At 50.4% G+C, this 19,031-nt stretch overlaps 1 protein-coding gene across 1 annotated transcript in view; it reads right to left on the reverse strand.

Annotated features, from left to right (window-relative positions):
• The window catches only part of Ttc38 (tetratricopeptide repeat domain 38), a 22,108-nt gene extending 3,301 nt beyond the window's left edge, over positions 1-18,807 (reverse strand). Inside the window, exons 1-11 of the mRNA XM_005354393.2 lie at positions 18,678-18,807; positions 17,918-17,995; positions 16,232-16,313; positions 14,810-14,981; positions 11,879-12,052; positions 9,107-9,182; positions 6,776-6,895; positions 5,387-5,446; positions 4,028-4,066; positions 2,082-2,163; positions 438-603 (exon numbers count right to left, since the gene is read on the reverse strand). Coding sequence (XP_005354450.1) covers positions 438-603; positions 2,082-2,163; positions 4,028-4,066; positions 5,387-5,446; positions 6,776-6,895; positions 9,107-9,182; positions 11,879-12,052; positions 14,810-14,981; positions 16,232-16,313; positions 17,918-17,995; positions 18,678-18,698 — 1,070 coding nt within the window. The 5' untranslated portion in view covers positions 18,699-18,807. The remainder of the gene's footprint in view (positions 1-437; positions 604-2,081; positions 2,164-4,027; positions 4,067-5,386; positions 5,447-6,775; positions 6,896-9,106; positions 9,183-11,878; positions 12,053-14,809; positions 14,982-16,231; positions 16,314-17,917; positions 17,996-18,677) is intronic.
• Positions 18,808-19,031: the final 224 nt, after the last annotated feature.

Consider the following 19,031-nt stretch of genomic DNA (forward strand, 5'->3'; position numbering starts at 1 on the left):
AAAGAACAGGGCTCCCTGCCCCCAGCCTCAGTTTGCTCATCTGGAAAGTGGTGTAACAGCACAGCAGAGAGATCAATACTGCAGACCTTGCCGGCAGAGCCTGGGCACCAACAGCCAGCACTACCATGGATACCAAAGTATCCTCCCTGGATACCCTTGTCAGTCCAGAAGGCACTATTTCCAACAGATAAATTTAGGCTCAGAGCAAAGAAGACACCAACTGGGCTCCTGGAAGCAGATACCTATGAAATATACACTTGCATGAACACCCATCTGGGGAATACCCATCTAGAAGCATGGGTATCTTCAAAGCCATGCTCACCAGCAGGACCTCACTCTAAGGTTCCCCCAAGAAGTCAAGGTGACCCCTAGCAGGCCTTGGCTCGGCCCTTGCACTCCTTCAGCTGGCAGACTGCTGGTCTCAGGGTCTCACATACTCGCTGGCCTCCTTCAGGGTGGTCAGCAGCTCCTGTGTAGTCTGGAGGTCCCGGGCACCCAGAGAGGCCATCAGGAAGTGAGCGTCATTGAACAGAAGGACGTGGTCCTGGGTATGCTTCTTAGTCACTGGTAGGACAGCCTGCCACCGCTGGCCAAGGGACACCCCTGGGGGGACAAGAAGAGGAGCCAAGGGCTCGGTGTGAGGCAGCACATCCCTCACACTTGGTCCTGCACCCACATCCCTCGGAAGCCTATCCAATCTTGTCCCGGTGAGAGGCAGGGCGACAAGTGGGGCCACCAAGGCCTGTGCTTTCCTTGTCTCCCTAGAAAAGCAACAAATCCATGAGGTGAAAGCAAATTTGAAAAATTGTCACTGGCTATCAAACTATTCCTAGCCCCCTGAGACCCCCCCAAAAAACAAGTTTCATATTTTCCCTATGTAATCACAAGTCTAGTACCTGGGGGGAGATGGCTCAGTGGTTAAGAGCACTGGCTGTTCTTCTAGAGGACTTGGGTTTGGTTTCCAGTACCTGCACGTGGCTCACAGCCCTTTATAACTCCATTTCCAGGGAAGACAATGCCCACTTTTGGCCTCCATAGGCAGCATGCACACAAACAGTCCACAGACATACATGCAGGCAAAATACTCACATACAAAATATAAACACATTTTTTAAGCCTAGCACCTGATACACAACGGGCATTCAATGAAAGCCAGAGGCATCAATAAATAACACCCTTCTCCTTAAATCTGAATCTTCTGACTCTAGACAATCCCCACCTCTGCCCCAGACTCCAGCCTCCACCTCCTTTTCTTCCCTCTCAGCCCTGGGATGCTAGGGTCAGCTTTCTTCTCTAGGGCATCCCCACCCATCCAGAGGACCCTGAACATCTATGTATTGGTTTATCAGATTGAACAGAGAGGGACAGGTAGTGGTGGCACACGCCTTTAATCCCAGCACTCAGGAGGGAGAGACGGGAGGGAGTTCAAGGTCAGCCTGGTCTACTGCGTGAGTTCCAGGACAGTCAGAGAGTTACACAGAGAAAACCTGTCTCAAATACTCCCCCGCTTCCAGAAAAAAGTAAACAGTGATCTTTGCCTTACAACAATGAGGAAGTGAGAGGCCTTTCCCAGCCTGCCAGCCACTCAGTACCCCACCTCACCCCCTCACAGTGGGGATCTGGAGCTCGGGCCTTCCTCAGCATCTCTCTCTGAGGGGCATCATCTGGCCTCCAGCCATGAGCAGGAAGCCAGACCCGTCAGGGCAACTGTGAAGCCTAGGGTGACAGCCTGAGAAGCCTCTGCAATGTCAGAGTTGGGAAATTAGCACCTCCTGTGATCTAGGAAAAAGAGGCATCAGCCAGTAGCCAGGTGCCACCTGTGTCCCGAAAGGCCTGCCAGGCAGGCTATGGGAATGGCAAGGTTCAGAGCCTAAGGCCACTACTCCAAGGAGGGGTGGAGAATAGAAAAGGACAGCTGAGGCCCTTTGCCTTGGATTGGCATGGAAATCGCTGCACAGGCTCGCACGCAAAGCTATAGGCAGGCCCGTTTATCCCGAGGCCTGTTGTTTGAGCACCCACCCTTAGGACCAGTAATCACGCTTTTCTCTTGTTGGGTGGAGAAAGGGAAGAGACTTGGCTACCTTCCATCTGGAGACGGTAGAGCATGGAGCAGCTGTCCACCACATCCAGCATGGCACCACTGGCCTGAAGGCTGGGGAGGATCTGGAAGACAAGAGTCACGGGAGGCCAGGCTCAGAGGGCAAAATAACAACAGGGCCATGGATACAGCCAGAGTTGTCATCTGAGCCACAAGTGTGGCCTGCACAGAGAAAGTGCACTGACTGCTCTTCCAGAGGATCAGGGTTCGATTCCCAACACACATATGTGTGGTGTTTGAATAGGCAGGTATGCCCCCCTAGTGTTTGAATGCTCGGCCCATAGAGAGTGGCACTATTAGGAGGCATGGCCTTGTTGGAGGAAGTACACCGCTGTGGGGATGGGCTTTGAGGTCTTACATGCTCAAGCTAGGCCTAGTGGGGCGATCTCCTTCTGCCTGTGGATCCAGATGCAGAACTCTCAGCTACCTCTCCAGCACCATGTCTGCCTGCAGGCCACCATGTAAACAGACTAAACCTCTGCACTGTAATCCAGTCCCAATTAGATGTTTTCCTTTATAAGAGTGGCCATGGTCGGGGACTGGAGAAATGGCCCAATGGTTAAGAGCACGGTCTACTCTTCCAGAGGACCCAGGTTCAATTCCCAGCACCTACATGGCAGCTCACAATCATCTGTAACATCAAGGTATCTGACACCCTCATACAGACATAAATAAAAATAAATCAGTAAAAATATTTAAAAATAACAATGATGAAAAGGAAATACATGTACATATTAACAACAAAAAAGGTGGCCATGGTCATGGTGTCTCTTCACAGCAATAAAAATCTTTTTTTTTTTCACTAGACAACCAGGGAAGCAATAAAAATCTTAACTAAGTGAACATGGTAGCTTACAAACTATCTATAACTCCAGTTTTAGGGGATCTGGCACCCTCTTCTGACTTCTGCAGGCACCAGGCATGGGTGCAGTGCACATACATACATGCATGCAAAAGACATAAAATAAAATAAATCTTTAAACAATTAAGACACATACATATGCATACACAACTGACCATGTGGCTCAGTAAAGGCACTTGTAAGGCCAAGCCTGATCTGATGCCTGGAACTCACATGTTAGAAGGAAAAAACCAACTCCTGCAAGTTCGCTGACTCTCACATGTCATGGCATGCATACACATCACATGTAACTTTTTTTTTTGAGACAGGATCTCACTATGTACCTCTGGCTGTCCTAGAATTCACTATATAGACCAGGCTGCTTCAAACTCACAGAGATCTGTCTGTCTCTGCCTCCTGAGTGCTGGGATCAAGGAGTGTATACTAGGCTTGGCTCTTGTTTTTTTTTTTTAAAAAAAAAGTTAAAAATAAGTGAACAAGCCTGGAAGTGGTGGTGTACGCCTTTAATCCCAGTACTCAGGAGGCAGAGGAAGACAGATCTCTGTGAGTTTGAGACCAGCCTGGTCTACAAAAGCGAATTTTAGGACAGTCAGAGCTTTTACAGAGAGAAACCCTGTCACGAAAACAAAATAAAGTAAAAAGCCAGGAGGTGGTGCACATGCCTTTAATACCAGCACTCTCAGGAGGTAGAGGCAGGGGATCTCTGTGAGTTCAAGGTCAGCCTTGAACTTGAGGGATTTCCAGGACGTCTAGGGCGATGCAAAGAAACCCTGTCTTGAAAAGACAAAAACAAACAAAAGAAGTGAACAAAACCAAACCCCCTATGGACAGATGAATTACCTCATTAGGAATACCCATCTGAAAGGACAGTGACGGTCAGAGACTGCCTTAGACATGTCAGCAGAGACTCCGTGGTACAAGGAGTCAGGACATGGCTCTTGACAGCAGCCAGTCCCATGAAATTCTCCCACCATTTGCTCTGGCCAGGACACTGTCAACTGGCTCAGAGGTTATGAGAGACAAAGACCAACTGTAGTCACAAACTGTACGGATGTGCATGCACTTACATGGCTGTCATAGATGGTTAGTGCAGCCTCATATTCTCCCTGCAAAGGAGAAGTCAAAAGGTGATGCTCAGAAACACGTGAGGAATAGCTGACCGAGCCCCCTCCCACCCACCAAGGGAGATGGGCAGGGTTCAGTGGCAGCCCTGGTGTGGAGAAGGGAGAAGGTGAGCCCAACCCTTGTATCGTGAGGGCTACACTTCGCCTACACTTTTCTCTCTGGGCATCTTAGGAGCCTCCGTGTCTTTCTCTACAGTCACAGTGCTACAAGAAGCACCCTGACACATGGGTGGCTCCCCGTCCCCATCTTCCGTCCCTGCCCCTTCTCATCCTAGCATTAGTTCTGGTAATATAGATCCAATCTGAGACCCTCCCAGTATCCCAAGCAGTAAAGAGGCACTTGGCTCCAAGTCACCTGAGGTGGTGTGAAGGAGTCCGCTATGGGCTCAGATGTTTGAATACTTGGTCTCCAGTAGGTGGCGCCGTTTGTGCAGGCTTAAGTGGTGTGGCCTTGCTGGAGGAAGTATGTCACTAGGGGTGGGCTTTGAGAGTTTAAGGCCCCACCCTACTTCAATCCCTGCTGTTTTGTGCCTGGATGATGGGAGCTCTCCGAGACCCCATGCTTACAGCCAGCTACCTTTCTTCCCCACCGCGATGGAGGCTCCTACGCCTCCCGAGCCGCTGAGCCGCGAGCTAAATAAACCCTTCCCTCTCCAAGTTGCCTTGGCCACAGTGTTAAATCACAGCAATAGGAAAGTAGCTAATAAGCCATAGAGTTTCACTTCCCAAGAGTGGAAAATCTCTTGGAGGTGCTCGGCCTCCAAAGCTGTTGGAACGTGAATGCTGTATTGCTTCAGACACCATCTCTGCTGGACAGGTTTATGTCATCTGGAGGAAAGTCGATTAAGAAAATGTCTCCATAAGACCGGCTGTAGGCAGGCCTATAGGATATTTTCTTAATTAGTGAATGATGGGGGCGGGCCCATTATGGGTTGAGCCATTCCTGGGCTGGTGGTCCTGGGTTCTATAAGAAAGCAGGTTGAGCAAGCCATAATAAGCAAGTCAGTAAGCAGCACTCCTCCATGGCCTCTGCATCAGTTCCTGCCTCCAGGTTCCTTCCTGCCCTATTTGAGCTCCTGCCCTGGCTTTCTTCAGTGATGGACAACATAACCTAAATAAATCCATTCCTCCCCAACTTGCTTTGGGTCATGGTGTTTCATTGCAGCAATAGAAATCCTAAGACACCATCTTTTGTACCAACACACAGAGGTGTTGCATGGAAGTCAGACACATAGTGGGGGCTAGGGCTCTTCTTTGGACATCTGCACTAGGTGAGACGAGCCAAAGAGCCAAATATCCTACCTTTTCAATCAAGTACAGGGCCCAGTGCCAATAATTATGACAAGCGAGCATGTCAGAGTCCTGCAGGAAGAATGAGAGAAAGTCTGAGTGAAGGTGGGTTGGGCCGACGGTTCCGTTGGTATCACACATGAACCCCTGGGTTCAATCCCCAGCATCGAATACACTGGGCATGGTGGATCACACCTGTGATCCCAGCACACACTGTGATCCCAGCACACCTGTGATCCCAGCACACACGGGAACCCAACAAAAACTGTGATCCCAGGGAGGCAGAAACAGAGGGTCAGAAGTTGAGTTTGGGCTGGGGAGATGCTCACTTGGTGCAATGTTTGCTGGGTGAGCATTGACGAGCTGATTCCCTACCCACAAAACCTTGCAGTATCTGCCTGGAGAACCCCAGGTAAAATGAGCCTCTCAGGCTTTAGGTTCCTAGTGTCCACTAGAATTTTCCAGACTCTGGAGTCTGGACATCTTTAAAATGAGCTGCATGTTTATAACCCTTTCTGTAAGCCAGCTGCACCTAGAACCATGCTTGGAGATGTTGGGAATTGGCCTGGTTGTCAATCACAGTCCTAGCCCAGGGACTGCTCAAGAGTGATGCTGGTGGCCACTGCACCCTGCCTGGTCTCTGAAGCCCTGAGCATCTCCTACTCAGTGGCAAGCTCTGGGAAGGACCTGCTGCCCTAGCTGGTGGCACCCTTGGAGCCTGCTGTGGTACAGAAGGACAGGGCAGCAAGGACACTGGGATAGGTGCCAGAGGCAAGTCCAGAGAAAACCACACACATGGAGGAAGAAGGACCACTACAGCTAATGGGCAAGGAGAAATGGCCCCAGAGGAAGCACCAACCAGTCAAGAGCTTGGATGAGTAAAGCTGGGAGTAGGGAATGGGGACAATGAGGCCACAGAGGGGTCAAGCCATGGAAAGGGTCAGGCTAGGCACTAAGGGTCTGAACCATCCTAATCCCCATATGCCAGTCCTACATCAGTGGACCACACCCCATCGGCCTGTCTCCCACCCACTGCACCATGTGATCCAGAAGGATACTCTATCATCCCATGTGGAGCCTGCTAGCAGCAGTAGAAGCACATACAACTCAGGGTCCTAAATATGCCCACTCTTGCTGGGCTCTTATTTCCCCAGCACCCTTTTGGCCTATTCCTTTCAAAGCAAAATGCTCCAGGCAGACCCCAACTGTACAATCACTTATGATATTGGGGTGTTGTGGAGCTCCCAAAGGATGCTTCATTGTCAGGGATGCCTCCGAGCTGAACCGAAGCTCCTGGGGAACTAAGCTACATCTTTAAGCCCCACCCATGAAGCCTTGGTGGAATTCAGGTATCAGACTGGATGGTCCAGAAGATGACCACTAACAGGATTCAACTCATACCTTCCAGTGACCTTCGGTGTGCTGCATAAACTCCAGCCCATCTTTGACCTCTGCTCTCATCTCATGGATATGGGCAACAGTGTGCACTGACCACGCATCCGTCGGCTCAACAGCTAAAGCCTGCATGACGTAGGAGACAGGAGGACAAAGAAAATGGGGATTAAGGACAAAGAAAATGGGGTTTATCCTGGTGGGACTGGGCTCTAACTCAGAGTAATTACAGTCCCAACACTACCCCCATTTCTTATGTGCCTGGTGTGGAGAGGTACCAATGTGTTCCTTACCCTCCACAATAGGCTGCTGAGGAGGGCAACACTGATGGCCTCCCAGAGGAGGAAACTGGGGCTCAAGGAGACCAGGACTCTGCTACCCAGGAGCTCAGTACCTCAGTTTCCCATCACAGCTTCTAGGACTGCCTACCTCTCAGGGCTATGAGAAAAGTGTAGACTGTCACACCCTTTGGTGGTAAATGACGAGAGGCTGCCCCCTCCCACTTATACTCAGGAGATGGCCACAGGAGAAGCAACTGGTTATAGGAATACTGTCATTAATGACAAAAATCTACACGAACCGTGAACTCCACAGTGAGGCACAGGGACACACGAACTGGCTCTTACTTCCCTGTCTATCTATTCACCAGGTCAATTCACGTTTATTGAGCACCTCCTAAGTTCTGGACATGAAGCAGGGAAGTGGGGCTCACTGCAACCCCATCACTGGCCCCACACCAAATCATGAGCCCCCCAAACACTCAGAGCCCCACACTAAATCATGGGTCCCCTTAGGCCTGCTTTCCCTGGTGCTTAGAATTACGAGTGCCACTGTGCTGGCCTGGCACCTGAGCAAGGGTTTGGTAACATGTCCCCAGCAGTCTCTGGCTCCTGCTCCTGGCCCTCAGCTTTCACAGTCTTGTCCACTCCATGTGGGAAGACAGGGGTCCCACAGCATGTCTGCAAAGCCTTGGGACAGCTGGGGATGTGGCAGGGTACATCCTGAGCACCCCTATAAGGAACCCCTTTAAACATGCTGCTTTCACACAGGGCAGTTGGGAAATATGACTCAGCTCTGTTCTTTCGGACCAGTATCCTCACTCAACTGGAGCCCTTGCAAGGTTCCCTGGGAAACTCCAACTCTCTGCCTGCTCCTCGTGCCTGAGGTGAACCTGCTGGGCTTTTTGTCACCTCGTGGAGCCTGGTGCTGTCCACCCTTGCCTTGTGGAAACCTGTGGGACACAGCCTTGTCTTCATATCTAGCAACAGTCTGTGGGGGCTGGGGCTAAGGTCAGCGTGGCCCACAGCACCAGGAGAGCTAGAGCAAGGGGCAGGAAGCTATTCTGCCACATCTTGTTTTTTCTAAGACTTGCGTCTGCTTGGACATCTCTCTTTGGAATCAGCTTGTCACCTTGCCACTCTGACCCCTGAGCTTTACCACCTTGGGAGGGCTCTGCCTCATTTCTCTCTGAGTTACAGTTCTCCTGTCTGTGCACCAAGGTATTTAACAGTGTGGGCAGAGACCATTAGCAGAAGCAGGCATCACAAGTGCCAGCTGTGACTCTGAAGGGTATATGTCACTCTCTATTCATGGCAATGCCACCTTGAACCTTAGTTTCCACTCTTGCAAAGACAAAGGTGGCAGAAAAGGACTTGCAGAGTCTGAGCTACCTTGCACTCAGGCTTGTCATTTGACCCTGGTTTCAGATCTGCAAGGGAGTCCCCAGAGCTCCAGATCGGCCAACACATCCCTTCAGAATACAGAACACAGGGTCTGAGGCTGAAGCATCTAGCAGGCTCCATACTGGCTCCGCCCCTTTCCACTGGGATGATGAGTGGTGAGTGGTGCCTGTGGGCAGGACAAAGACCCCACCACACACACACACACACACACACACACACACACACTCACTCACTCAGGGAGGAAGAGGATAACAAGATCCGGTCCTGACCTTTGAAATCTCCACTCACCTCAAGCCTCAACGTCATGGCCAGACCCAGTGGAAAGGTGAAATTCAAGGAGGAAGAACCAAGGTTTGCATGGCTCTCCTGTAATGCTCCAGTCCTGATGGGCCTTGTGGCTCTAGAGCCAACTGGCACTCACAGAAGCATGCCACTCTGGTAACTAAAGTGTAAAAGCCACCACCTCCCCGAGTCTTAACTGCCTCATCCGCTCCAGGAACCTTGGGAGGCTCAGAGGAGTGATGGACAGGTAGCTGCTTGCCCTAACAATAGCCCCTCCCAAGAGGACACTTCAAGGTGGTGAGCGGGCTTGCACAGTCCTCCTAACATGAGGGGCCATACCCGGAAGGGCCTCACACCTTGAGAAGGGCCCACTTACCTCTTTGGCAAGCTTTTGTGCCTGGTCGTAGAGGTTGGTTTCCATCAGCCCGAAAGAGTAGATGCCTTTCACATAGCTGGAAACAGAGCAAAGACTTCAGTACCCAGGAAGCCGAACAGGAGCGGGTGGGAAGGAGTCCTCCAACAGGATCGGCTGGAGTCCACACGCCTTGGCCTGTATGTGACTGGGTTTGGACACAGGGGCTTTCGCAGATGGAACCAAGGAGAGACGCAGTGGGTGCCAATCTGATCACTGTTGTCCCCTTTGTAAGCAGGCTGCGTAGAGCTACTTGCTGACACCCTGACGGCTCAGACCCTCAGCAAGAGGCAGACTGAAAGACAGTCATGCCCTGGTGTGGGAGGTCCTTCTGTCTATGTATTGTTTTTATTGGTTAATGAATAGAGAAACTGCTTTGGACCTATAGCAGGGCAGAACTTAGATAGGCGGGAAAGATGGAACTGAATGCTGGGAGGAAGAAAGCAGAGTGATTGAGACACCATGGAGCCGCCAGAGTCAGACATGCCGAATCTCTGCCAGTAAACCACTGCCACGTGGCGATATACAGATTAATAGATAGTGTTAAATTGATATGAGTTAGCCAATAAGAAGCTAGAGCTAATGGGCCAAAAAGTGTTTTAATTAATAGAGTTTCTAATGTGAAAACAAAATAATTAATAGAGTTTCTGTGTGGTTATTTTGGTTCTGGGTGGCTGGGATGAACAAGCGGCCTCTTCCTACAATGCCCCCAACCCAGAGAGGAGCTGAGCTCGCAGTCCTCCTTTTGAACTTCCTCTAGTGGGAGACAAAGTGCTGGTAACCTGTCCCAGAACCCTATGCTGCCCGCATAGCTGGCCCACTCCTCAGCAAGATCTACTTCCTCAGACATCGATCAGGGTCTCTCCGCAGAGGACGACATGGTCTAGAGGCACTTTCCCGGGAAGCCCGGCTCTATGGGTAGCTCACTTCTGTTTCACCATCCTTTACATAGCCTGGGAGCACCCACTGACCAGCCCACCACATCCCAGCACCAGATTCCAGCCCCGTCTGTCCAGTGCACCCTCCACTGTGGCCCACGTATTCTGAATGACCACACACTTGCATTTCCCATCAGTCAGCCAGGCACTGAGCCCCAAGACGGTGGGTCACAAGGGGCAGAAGGGCTCTATCCTGTGTGAGTGGAACAGAAGCTGCTGTCTAAGACTTAGGTGTCACTTTTGCTGTCACATGAGCAAATGGCAGCTTTTACTGGAGAGCAGTGGCTTGCAGATGACTTTTAAAAATATCTACCACTCGGAAGCAGAGGCAGGGGGATCTCTGTGAGAGTTCAAGGCCAGCCTGGTCTACAGAGCTAGTTCCAGGCCAGCCAGGGCTACACAGAGAAACCCTATCTTGAAAAATGAACAAACTAAAACATTTGCCAAGAGGTAAGTCAGATACTGTTAGCCTGGAAGTTGTTTAATCATCGTTGGCTGAACCATGGTGCCTGGCCGTGTGGTCAGGTACCACTCCGAGGGTCACCACAAAGGTATTTATGTCAGATGTGTGCCGTGGGATAATCCTTCTGGACACTCTGAACATGTATTACTCTCATTGGTTAATAAAGAAGCTGACTGGCCTATAGCAAGGCAGGATAAGGTTAGGCGGGACAATCAAACTGAGGATACTGGGATGAAGAAGGGCGGAGTCAGAGGAGATGCTGGCCAGCCTCCGAAGAAGAATGTGTAGAAAATGAGGTAACAAGCCATGAGCCACACGGAGAAACATAGATAAGAAATATGGGTTATGGAGAGATGGCTCATAGGTTAAGAGCACTGGCTGCTCTTCCAGAGATCCTGAGTTCAATCTCCCAGCACCCACATGGTGGCTCACAACCATCTGTAATGAGATCTGTTGCCCTCTTCTGGCCTGCAGGCATACACGACACTGTATACATAATAAATAAATAAATCTTTTCTTTTAATGTATTTATAAGAAAAAAGAAATATGGGTTAATTTAAATATAGGAGTTACTAATAACATGCCTGAGCAATTGGCCAAACATTTCTAAGTAATATTAAGTCTCTGTGTCAGTTTTTGGGAGCAGGTGGTTGGGATAGGAAAACTCCACCTACAGATGTGAGTACTTAAAAGACAAACACTCTCAATACCGTTGGTAAGTCTCGTCCAATCAGGTCGCAGTCAGATACAAGAGGAAGTTGACTTTTGTGGGAATTTCTAGCCTGTCATCCTGCCCTACAGGTTCTGAATTTGCCAGATGCCACCTAAGCTGCCCTCTGGAGAGCACTCCTCCTTGCAGTAACTAGTGTATCCACAGTCATTTTCCTAGACATCTTGAGAATAGACAAGGGCATGGCCACAGAATCCTTGGCCCTGTACAGATGAACAAGGAATCGTCAGGCATGGTGGCTCATTATTTGTAATCCCAATACCCAAGAGGATGAGGCGTAAGAGTGCCATAAATTTGAGGTCAACCTGGGAAACAGAATCAGATCTTACCTTAAAAAAATAAAACTAATGACAGACATGAAGTATGGGTATTGTGCTTTGGAGAATATAATCTTGGGGATGCTTGTTACTACAGCAACAAATCCTACCTGACTGATACACAATGGTACTACCTCATTCACAGGATGGGATGAAGATCAAATGAAAAAAATGAAGCCTTTTAGATTAGTAGCAGGAGTCTCATTACCTTTCAATACAGTTTCTATACCTTTAGAGGAGAAGAGAGAACTGAAGAATGAGATGATGTGGCTTCTTGTTGGCATGTACCTGCTAAGGGGGGTATCACGTGTCCAAAAGGGGTAAACTCGAGCCACAGAATCTCGCATCTGCTCCTGGTAGCCCAGGTAAAAGTAGGCATCGTGGGAAAACTTCAGGGCCAACATGTCTGTTGGGTGGTCCCGGAGGATCTGTTCCCAGAGGTCACAAGCTTTGGGGAAGTTCCTGCAAGCCAAGAACACAGTGAGCACGAAGTCCACATGCACAGGAGTGGAAAGCCATCCTATGTCTCTCTCTGCCTGAGCTGCTTTAAGCCATTAGGTCTGGGGCTGGAGAGATGGCACAGTGGGTAAGAGTGGTTGCTGTGCAAGCAGGAGGACTTGAGTTCAAATCCCCAGCAGCAGAGTACAATTCAGGCATGGCCATGTTCCTATAACTCAAGTGGTAGAGAAAGGAGGGTTTCTGTGGCTTGCTGGTCCCCGAGTCTAGCTAAAAGGCCATCAGCTCTAGGTTCAGTGAGAGACCCTGTCTGAGATGCTGAGATGGAGAGCGGCAGGACGGACACTTGACATCCTCCACTGACCTCTGAGCACAAGGGCACACGTACACCTCATCAACACAGACTTGTGTGCACGCGTTATAACACACCCCTGCACACAAAATAAATAATACTATATATATATATTATATTTATGTATGTGTGCCACACATGGGTCACTAAACTAAAATTGGTGCGATCTGAAGGGAGGAGGAAATAGAAAAGGCGATGAACTACATGTGACGTGAAAACAGAGAGACATTCTTGGGGGAAGGAAGAAAAGAAGCCAGGGTGGGGCAGGGACTTGAGGACAGACAGTGGGAGAACAATGTGTGGTAACACCCTTTGCTTTGTATGTCAATAGTATTCAGAGAAAAAATGTTTCCAGTTAAGAACAGGAAATTCCATCAAGAGCTAGGGATGGAAGCTGGAGCTTGCTTAGCAGGCAGGGCTCTGGAACTCACATCCAACACTGCACAGAAGAAAAAAGGTTAGAGACATTTCTCTGTATGTATGGGGTTTTTTTTGTTTGTTTTTTTGGTTTTTCGAGACAGGGTTTCTCTGTGGTTTTGGAGCCTGTCCTGGAACTAGCTCTTGTAGACCAGGCTGGTCTCGAACTCACAGAGATCCGCCTGCCTCTACCTCCCAAGTGCTGGGATTAAAGGCGGGCACCACCACCGCCCGGCTGTATGTATTTTCTACATAACGTTGTACCTCATTAAAAGCTGCTACATTTACTCTGACTTCCCCAATGTAACAGCTCTGTCCCAGCAGGGGAGGGCTTCCCCGGTGAAGTTGTTACAGTCGGCTTTGGTCCCTCTGAGTGTAACAACTCCACTCCCTCTAGTGGAAGGTTCCCCCAGCAAAAGTTCCCACTCCTAAAATTCAGAAAACCCTCATACGGGCGGTGGTGGCCCACACCTTTAATCCCAAGCACTCGGGAGGCAGAGGCAGGTGGATCTCTGGGAGTTCGAGGCCAGCCTGGTCTACAAGAGCTAGTTCCAGGACAGGCACCAAAGCTACAGAGAAACCCTGTCTCGGAAAAAAAAAAAAAAAAAAGATCAGAAAACCCTCATAAAATAAAATGGGAAAATTTATCCTTTCATTCAACTTCAAGAAGAAAACCAGGGAACTGGAGGCACGCTCAGTGGGTAAGAGCACTTGATGCTATTACAGAGGCCCCAGGTTCAGTGCCCAGAACCCCGAGCACAGCTTAAAATTATCTGTAGCTCCAATTCTAGGAGTTCTGGTGCCTTCTCCAGCTCTCCTTGGGCACCAGGCACACATGTGATACACAGACATACATATAAGAAAAACACTCAAGACACATAATCTAAAAAATAAATAAAGCTTTAAAAGAAGAGAAAAACAGGTAAACAGGTTTGGGGGGGGGCAGAGGTCAACATCAGGTGTCCCTTCCAATTGATCTCCCCTTGTTTCCACAGCCTCTTATTGAACCTGGACCTTATCAATTCAGTCAGACTAATGGGCCAATGAGCGCCAGGGATCTATCTGCCTGTCTGTCTCTACCTCCCTGGCCCACAACCTGGTTACAGTATAGATCACCAGGCCTGGCTTTTTGACTGTGTGCCGGGCACCTGAACTCAGATCCTTAAGCCTGTGTAGCAAGCACCCTATCAGTGGATCCTCTCTTCAGCCCATGGAGGCTTAACCAATTGCCAAGGACAATTTGCCCCAACACTATGAGGCACTCAGAGAACCCCACATCTTCAGTGAGTCACCAGAAAGGGGTGGGACTTTCTTGGTCTAAGACTCCTCCTCATCAGTTTGAGGTATCTACTCTAAGGGACATCTCACCTGTCTGCCTTAGAGGACTGTGGGAATGGAGACAGGGAACCATCTGGACAGCAGAAAGCTGATGCACAGTATTAGAATTGTGAACATACCCTAAAGACCTGTATGTGGAAGGCTGGGTGTCTCAGCCTGTGGTGCAACCTTCCAGGGTTTGGGATACTTGGTCACTGGAACCATGCCCTTGAAGAGAACAGTAGGACCTTGGTCCCTCCTGGCTGCTATGAGGTGAGCAGCCTCCTCTACTACCTATTACTACCACAAAACACAAGCAATAGGGTAAGTGCCCAAGAACTGGAGCCTTTGAAACCATCTGCCCAAACAAACCTTTCTTTCTTAGAAATGTGTGGTCTTGGGTGTTTTGTTACAACAACAGAAAGCTGACAAATACAACCTTTAGGGCAAGAAGCAAACAGGTTTCCTCCTCTCTCCCTCTCCTAGGTGTTGTGATTAAAATAACAACCATGTAAATGAACCACAGCTATTCTGAACGCTAACCACTGGGAACCCTTGCTAAACACTTCATTCGGCATTCAATCTGGGGCAGAGCAGGCTGGTGAGTCTCTCAACCTCTGAGTCATCACCTTGCACAAGCTTGGAGTCCCAATCCCCAGCCCAGGGAGGCTCCTCACCCCTTGGCAAACATCTCCACCGCGGACACATGCAGTTGCTCCCGAGGTGTCAGAGCATGGCTTTGGGAAACCTCCACCATGGTCTTCACAGCCAGGTCCAGGTCTTTGTCCAGCTTCACGGAGCTTCCCGTGCCAATGAGCACAAGGCCGTTAGCGATGGCATGACCCATGGCTGGCAGAAGATTGGAAAACAGCTGGTCATTCAGCCTAGCCCAGCCCCACATTCTACAAGGTGTGAGCCACGCTGGGTACAGGTTTGCTGTGTGTGACGCCACTGTCAAAACCTGGATCTCAGCTCTGGCCTTTAGCACCTTCTAAGTAACCGAGGTTATTTTTCTAATGGGGCTTTCTGTTGAACCCTGAGGTCTGCAGTACTTCCCTCTGCCCTCATGAGCCCAGCAGAAGCTACAAACTACCTCATTGACTGGTATTATTGCTATAACCAGCTCAGACCTTCTGGGATGTTCAGACGATGCCATTCAGGGAGCTGAATCAACAAGGCCCTGGCACAGACCGTGACCCCATTTTGCTGTCCTCACACATGAGGTGCAGGTGGTGGTCCTGAAGGTGTGAGGTCCTAGGCCCAACCCATGCTTTCCAGCCCCATCTCCAGAGAGGCAGCTGTCCCCTGATTTGCAGAACTCAACCACTGACACTGGCCTAGAAAAAAGAAGCACAGTACTAGGATACCCTCCAGCCCAGCTAGCGGATCCTGCTTACAGCCGGAGTCCACCCTGACCACCAGCTGTCCCTGTGGCTGCATTTGGCTTGTCCTGCTTTGCTCTGGGTCTCTTCTCATTCTGTCCTTGCCAGGTTAGTAGGGCCCTAAGCTTTAGCTACGCTAGGCTGCTGCATGTATTAAAAATGTCCCTAACACCCACCTTCATTTTATAAGTCTTCTCCAACACCAGGAACCTCGGCCCATACTCGGACCACCCATCTTGGATTCTGAAAGATACTGAACTGACCTTCCCCAGCCCGCTACATCCAAGGCTTGCCCATGAGCCAGGCTCTGTCCTCCATCTCCATCCGGCTCTGGAGATGTCCTGAGTCCTGAGATCCCTGACCAAGGTTTCAGGAGCCATCTCTGGTGTTCTAGGATTCTGGGCTTTAGAGCCAGCTGAACTTTTAAGTCTCTCACTGTCACTGACCCTTGGTTTCCTCATCTATGAAGTGGAATTGATGTTCTACGTAAAACTGATAATAGAGAAAGATCTAGAGCCTTCTAAAGGAATGGCATCCTCATGGGCTCAGTTGCCCCTGTTCCAAACACAAAAGTAGCTGTCATCACCCCCCCCCCATCCCCGTGCAAGTGTCAGCTCAGTCACTATCCCCAATGTGCCCCTCCCCCAGCCAAGCAAGTCCTACTGTCAGGGCATGTGAATGGTGCTCCTTTACCTAGGGAGAGCTTTATTCTCTTACCAAAGGTTGGATCTGCTGCCTTGAGCTTTGACAGGCAGCCCTCGATGCCACCAAGACTCTTGTCATTGGTCCATTTGACATACTGGAATGAGAAATGCAAGACAAGTCTGTCCACACGGAGTCCTTAGACCATATCAATGAAAGCGTGCATCTAAACTCTGATTTCAGGAGTACTGAAGATCAAACTTGGGGGCTCACATAAGCTCCACTGCTGAGGGAGTCATAGAACTGAATTATTCTTCTTTCTAGAACAATGAGCATTTTCTGGACCCTAATTCAAAGAAGGTATAACTTAATTGATCTTCTAGGATGCGATTAAATACACATGATTACGCAGGTAACACTTCTTAGGACTGGGTATGCCCACTGCCAGAAAAGAACTGTAGAAAGGGGATGAGGTGCAGCATGTCCTCTTCTTCAGTACCAATAGGAGCTCTGGACCCACTCCCTCCCCCGTCCACAGCAGAGGCAGGCAGATCTTCCTTCTGCTTCCAGCCTGAACTCTCTTCCTTTCCATCTCTCTCTCAAAGAGGTAGCTGCTGCCACGGCTACCCGCTTCTCTCTCTCTGTCTCTCTCTCTCTATCTCTGTCTCTCTCTCCCTCTCTTTGCTCTTTCCCCTTCTCCCTTTTCCCTTCCACAACTCACTAGATCAATATCCAACCTCACTCTGCAAGGCGTGACCATCCATCTAGGTCTCTCACCCACCATGCGGCTCCTGCCTAGGACCCCCTGGCCCTCATCGATGGCGGGCCACTCTGGGGCTACCTGCCTGGGGCTTGCTGCTCTCGGTCTCTCACCTGCCATGTGGCTCCCTGCCTGGGACTAGCTGCCTTTGTGGCCTGCATGGTCTTGTGCCCGCTACCCACTGCTGCTACTTGGGGGAACAGCACTGTTTTATTTGTACTTAAACCATAACAACTTACACAATTCCTGCTTCATTTCTTTAGAAAATAATCACAATAAGCCAGGTATGGTAGCTCACATCCATAATCCCACAATTGGGGGACCAACTCAGGAAGCTCTCTGTAAGTTCCAGGCCAGCCTGGACCACAGCATGAGACTCAAACAGACAAACAGACCACGGCCCATGTTCATTACAGTTAGAGACACAAAGGCTGGAAGATGGGAAGGCCAGTTTTTGCTTTCTGTGACTTCAGACTCAGGGGCACGTTGACTTTGCCTCTGAGGTTCAGCATGGATGACCCTTGACTCAAGTAAGTTCAGTTCTCTGAGCCTCCACTATTGCACCTGGCAAAAAGCCTGCTTGGACCTTCCTTCTGAGACCCCGCCCCCTCTCCCATAAGCCTCCAGGACCCTGAATTACAAGATCCTTCATTGGTGTGGAACTGCCTGAGAATTGGTGAAGGTCTTAGCCCAACTAATACGAGATGAGCCTCAGGACAGGACCCCATGCCTTCGTGGCAGAGCTCACAACAAACCCTCAGCAGGACACAGTGGAACACCTGTGGAGGTTCAGCATTTCCAGGCCCCCTCGGGGCATCTATTGCTGTCCACCCTTGAACCAGGGACCTTGGGAATTGGTGCTGGCAGAGACACTTCCCATATTGTCGGACCTCTGTGGCAAAGCGCAAACTTTTACTGCGATGGGATTTACAGACCATTCACCAGCCAAAAGCCCTCCTCAGAGGCCTTCAAGGAGAGCATGAGTCTCTTGGAGGGCATACCTGGGTCAAGGTGGCATCAAACAGCTTGCAGGCTTCATTGCTTGTGGTTGAGAGAGGAAGACCGGCATCCTTCCATGCCTGCACAACAGGGAAAGAACACCTGGAGTTTACTGAGCTAAGTCCCCAGCCCCTTGTTCACCCCTCTGTAAGATATCTAAGAGGGCCCAGTGAGGTGAGCTCAAGTGTCACTCGGCAAATGGGAGACAGTAAATGGAGTCGCATTAGCAGGAGTGATGGGAAGCCTGGGCCGGAGTGTGTATCTCGAAGGATGTCTGACTTGTCACCTGCCTAGCAAGGTGTATACTCCCTGCCAACACCGTGTGGGAGGAGTCTTGGAAATCCTTCAGATTATAATAGCTGCCCTCAGGGACCTGACTGTCAGGGTGCACAGTGCCAGTGCATCCCGAGGGCGTGGGACATGACCTTTAGTCCTGGTCAGTAAAGGACTGCACCTCCCAGGACTTGGAAATTAGGTGGCTATGCTGCCCCGATCTTCGTCTTCTTCATCTGAAAAAACGGGCTCAAGGTCCCGGCCCCCGGTAGGGACTACATATGAACCGCTTCCTGAAGCCAAAGCCAGCGCCTGAGCTTTCACTGATGCCCTACTGGGAACCACTCCGAAGTCCACTCCACCCTCAGTTGCAGAGGAACAGCGCGCCCAAGACCAGGTTCCCTGCCTGACCTGCAGGTTTGCTCCCGACTGCTTGGCGCTGGGCCAACTCCTGGACCCAAGAGGATCCAGACGAGGGGGTGCGCATACCTGGCAGTCTCGCAGTGACATGGTTGTGGTTTTGGCCTGCAGAGTGAGTGCCACCCGGTCAAGGCTCTTGGAAGTCCTGAGGCGCTCCGGGGAGGTGAGAGTGTTGTGGATTGCCGAAGGGGGCGGAGCGAGGGCGGCAGCGCTCCCCTGATTTCTCACTGGTGGCTTCGGGTGCACGTGTCCAGCTCAGGGCCCAGACCTGCCCGCCCCTGAAACCGGGGGTGGATGTGGGAGGTGTGGGTGTAGGAAGGAAATGAGGAGGGAGGGGGGATAGGAGGACAAGCCTGGGCTCCCTGGACGTATTCCCCCAGCTGCGGTGCTCAGAACAAGCATGGTGACTGCAGTCCCTGCTAT

The sequence above is a fragment of the Microtus ochrogaster genome, chromosome 15 (genome assembly GCF_000317375.1).
Source record: "Microtus ochrogaster isolate Prairie Vole_2 chromosome 15, MicOch1.0, whole genome shotgun sequence".
NCBI lineage: Eukaryota > Metazoa > Chordata > Mammalia > Rodentia > Cricetidae > Microtus > Microtus ochrogaster.